This window comes from Cicer arietinum, chromosome 1, assembly GCF_000331145.2.
Source record: "Cicer arietinum cultivar CDC Frontier isolate Library 1 chromosome 1, Cicar.CDCFrontier_v2.0, whole genome shotgun sequence".
In the NCBI taxonomy this organism is placed as follows: Eukaryota; Viridiplantae; Streptophyta; class Magnoliopsida; order Fabales; family Fabaceae; genus Cicer; species Cicer arietinum.
In genome coordinates this window covers 42,928,395-42,932,798 of record NC_021160.2, presented here as the reverse complement: position 1 = coordinate 42,932,798, position 4,404 = coordinate 42,928,395, and the positions used below count along the sequence as shown (strand labels likewise).

Here is a 4,404-nt window from a genome sequence, read left to right as displayed (position 1 = left end):
AAACCCTTTCTCATCAAAACACCTAAAACTCAAAATTGTTCCTCTTTCACCCAATCTGAGCCCTAATTTTAGCCCCAATCTGAGCCCCAATCATTCTCTTCTCCTTCTCGCCGTTCTCACTGTTCTCCTTCAGCCAATCTGAGCCCTAATCTGAGCCCCAATCTGAGCCCCAATAGTTGTCTTCCCCTTCTCGCCGTTCTCACTGTTCTCCTTCAGCCAATCTGAGCCCTAATCTGAGCCCCAATCTGAGCCCCAATAGTTGTCTTCCCCTTCTCGCCGTTCTCACTGTTCTCCTTCAGCCAATCTGAGCCCTAATCTGAGCCCCAATCTGAGCCCCAATAGTTGTCTTCTCCTTCTCGCCGTTCTCACTCAAAACTGCCGTTCTCGCCGTTCTCGCTGTTCTCGCCGTTCTCGCCGTGCATTTTCTTCACATTGCCTTATTGGCAATATAATGTATTGCGTCATAATCTTGATGTGATGCACATTGAAAAGAACGTATGTGACAACATTATTGGTACATTGTTAAACCAAGAGGGAAAATCCAAAGATAATTATAAGGCACGAGCTGATCTTGTAGATATGGGCATAAGAAGTATGCTCCATCCTCAACCAAGTCCTAATATAACTACAACGCGTTTGCCTAGAGCATGCTATCAAATGACTAACAAAGAAAAGGAATCTTTCCTAAGCATTCTCAAGAATGTAAAAACTCCAGATGAATGTTCATCAAACATCCCACGTTGTGTGCATGTCAAGCAACACAAGATGTTTGGATTAAAAAGTTATGATTGTCATGTTTTGATGCAAGAGCTTCTTCCAGTAGCATTACGGGGTTCATTGCCAGATAAAGTCACTTCAGTGTTAGTTGATCTTTGCAATTTCTTCAAGCAAATTTGTTCTAAGGTACTTAATGTGGAATTTCTATCACAATTGGAGTCTCAAATAGTTATCACACTTTGTCAGTTGGAAACAATTTTTCCTCCTTCATTTTTTACTGTTATGATGCATTTGGTAATTCATTTGGCACACGAAGCCCAAGTTGCTGGACCGGTACAATATCGATGGATGTATCCGCTTGAGAGGTATGTATGTTTATAAAAATTGGTTTAATTAAAAGTGTTAAACAAGTTTTTTTGGATGTTGAGAACATAAATATTTTAAATTTTCTTCACTTTCAGGTTTCTTCTTACTCTTAAGTCCTTTGTACGTAATAGAGCCCATCCAGAAGGATCAATTGCAGAGGGATTTTTGGCCAATGAATGTTTGACGTTTTGTTCGCAATATCTATCTGGGGTAGAAACTAGGTTCAATAGACCTAACAGAAATGACGATGAAGTCTCTGGAAGGCCATTAGGGATAAAGAAACAACAAAAGTTACGATTAGGGAAGAGGAAGAAAGTGAGTAGAACTAAACTTGACAAGAAAGAGTTAGCACAGGCACATAGATATGTGCTTTCTAATTGTGATGCAGTTGCTCCATTTATAGAGTAAGTCACATATCATATTTCAATTTTATACAATTGAAATTTTTATTACATTTTATTTTAACTCTATTACTGTTACTTTTAGAGAACACATTTTACATCTTAAGAGACAGTGTCGACCACGACGATTGACACAACTTGAAATTGACAAGCAACATGGTCAAAAATTTATTGAGTGGTTTAAACTCAGGGTGAGCATATAATAATTTAATTATTTAAATTTTACTGATTGTTTTTATATATAAACTTACTATATTTCATGAAATATTTTAGATCCAGCGTATGGATGAACAAAAGAGCTCAGAAGTTACTCATGAACTTAGATGGTTATCCCGTGGACCATCTGAGGTAGTAAGAAGATACACAGGTTATGCGATTAATGGTTTTAGATTCCACACAAAGAAGAGAGAGAGATTTTTGAAAACACAAAATAGTGGAGTTGTTGTAAAGACAAAGACCTCAACAGATGAAATTAATTACTATGGGGCAATAACTGATATACTGCTGTTGGATTATTCTGGAAAGTACAAGTTTGTGTTATTTAAATGTGATTGGGTTGATATTAATAAAGGTATCAAGAAAGATAAGTTTGGTATGACGCTTGTCAATTTCAAATTTTTAAAACATACTGGGAAAAATATTTGTGATGACCCATTTGTGTTTGCATCACAAGCTAAAAAGGTGTTTTATATATATGATGAGAGAAACAAGGATTGGCTTGTTGTTCTCAATGCAAAAGTTAGAGATATCTATGATATGGGTGATGAGGAATCTAATGAAATTGAAGAAATTCATGGGCAACTAATGGGCGATACAAGTGAAGCTACTCAAAATGTTAATGATTTGGTTAGGCTTCAAGTTGAAGACGATAATGATTTTTTTGAAGTTGTTGATGTTGATAATATGGATGATGATGAAGATAATGAAGATGATGAGGAAGACGAATGAAGTGTGTTCTAATTGTGCATGATTTTATACATTATGTTTTTATTATACTTTTAGATTTGTCTATGTTTTTCTTATACTTTTAGATTTGTCTATGTTTTTCTTATACTTTTAGATTTGTCTATGTTTTTCTTATACTTTTAGATTTGTCTATGTTTTTCTTATACTTTTAGATTTGTCTATGTTTTTCTTATACTTTTAGATTTGTCTATGTTTTTCTTATACTTTTAGATTTGTCTATGTTTTTCTTATACTTTTAGATTTGTCTATGTTTTTTGACTTTTGTCCAAGTTACTCATTTATAATTTTGTGTTAGAGAAGCAATGGCTCGAAGAAGAAAGTTAAATATTCGACATCGAGCAAGTGATAATGAAGGAATTCAGTCTACTTCAAATAATACAAACTCAACCAATGTAGAAGGAAGTAATGTTGCAGAAACTCGTTCTAGTCCTTGTCATGCAGAAGGTGTCATACGTGAGTCTGTAGAATCTCACTCAATTCCCTCTGATATAGAAGTTGAAGAAGAACAAATTGAAAAAGGTATTAATTATATATTCTTTGTTTTGAAGTTTTATTTATATTATTTTTATTATGACTTATATGCACACATAATGTTATTGTCCTTTTGTTTTGTTTGTAGAAGTAGAGCCTAAACGGGCTAGAGGTCCTACAAAAATGTTAGATGTATGGGAAATGGAAGATGGTGATTTAATAATCGTTAATTTGGACAAATATGGTCGACCCATTGGTGAGGAAGGGACAACTCTAACTCGTTTCATTGGTAGCGTAGCTAGAAGGTATCAATATGCTCCTATCAACTACAAGTCATGGAAAGTTATGCCAAATGATTACAAAGAAGAAATGTTGAAATTAATAGAGGTATTATGATTATTCATTTAACTAATATAACATTTTTTTAAGAAGTCAATTGAGATGTACAATTAACATGTTTTTTAGTTTTTGTGCTCTAACATGTTTGATGTACAATGATGATGTTAGGAATATTTGATGGATTAACAATTTATAATCATACTTATAGTTTAAGAATATAGATGTTTAGCACACTCAAACTACATCATAACATGTTGATAACTGTAAGAATACATTTAACTAATATAACATGTTTCTTTAACATCTCTTATTGTGTAGAGTAAATTTGAGTTTGTTCCTCCAATAAATGACTTAACAAGAGAAATGTTAAAATCTGAGCTGAATGAGAAATGGAGGCAATGGAAGGGTGATCTAAAGTCAATGGCATATGACCCTACTAAAACAGAAGAAGAAGTTGCATCTCTTGTACCAGATGATAGGGTTGACCCAAATCAATATCGTGGTTTGGTTCATCATTGGTTTTCTGATGAAGGACAAGTAAGTCGTATATATTATGAGTAATATATTAAAGAGTTTATTATTAAGACTAATATTTTATTTCAATTGCAGAAAATAAGTAAAATTAATAGGCAAAATCGTGCTAAATTTGAAGATGTTCATTGTATGGGTTCAAAAAGTCTCCCAAAGTTTATTGATGAGAAGGTTTATTTCTATTTCTATTTTTATGGCTTTAATTTAAATTAAAAATGAAATGCATTTAACTTATTTATTTGGTTGTAGATAAAAAGGGCAAAGGAGTGTTGCCTGGACGTAAAGAGATTTACATTGATACCCGCACTCGTAAAGATGGAGCAATTGTCAATGGAAAGGCTGCAAGATTGATTGTAAGTTTTGATAATAATTAAACGGTACCAATATATAAAATGTGTATAAATTAAGTTTGACAAAGTGCTGAATTTTATTTTCAAATGTATGATGATTGTATTGGATTTTTACTTGACCATTTAGGAGATTTTGTATTTGTTAGCCTATATGCAATGTTGAAGTTTTTTAATTGGATCTTATTGTAGTACTACATGCTTTGAATGTCAATTTCAATTTGGTATTTTCAATCATTAATAATTTTTATTTTATTTTTTAGGAA

General features: G+C 32.9%; 1 protein-coding gene across 1 annotated transcript; it reads left to right on the top strand.

Annotated features, from left to right (window-relative positions):
• The first annotated feature begins 1,167 nt into the window (after positions 1-1,167).
• On the top strand, positions 1,168-3,563 carry LOC101493685 (uncharacterized). Its single transcript, XM_073364925.1, has 5 exons — positions 1,168-1,487; positions 1,570-1,675; positions 1,758-2,433; positions 2,746-2,903; positions 3,070-3,563. Exon 3 carries the CDS (start codon positions 1,767-1,769, stop codon positions 2,430-2,432), a length of 666 nt encoding a protein of 221 aa, XP_073221026.1. The 5' UTR covers positions 1,168-1,487; positions 1,570-1,675; positions 1,758-1,766; the 3' UTR covers position 2,433; positions 2,746-2,903; positions 3,070-3,563.
• Positions 3,564-4,404: the final 841 nt, after the last annotated feature.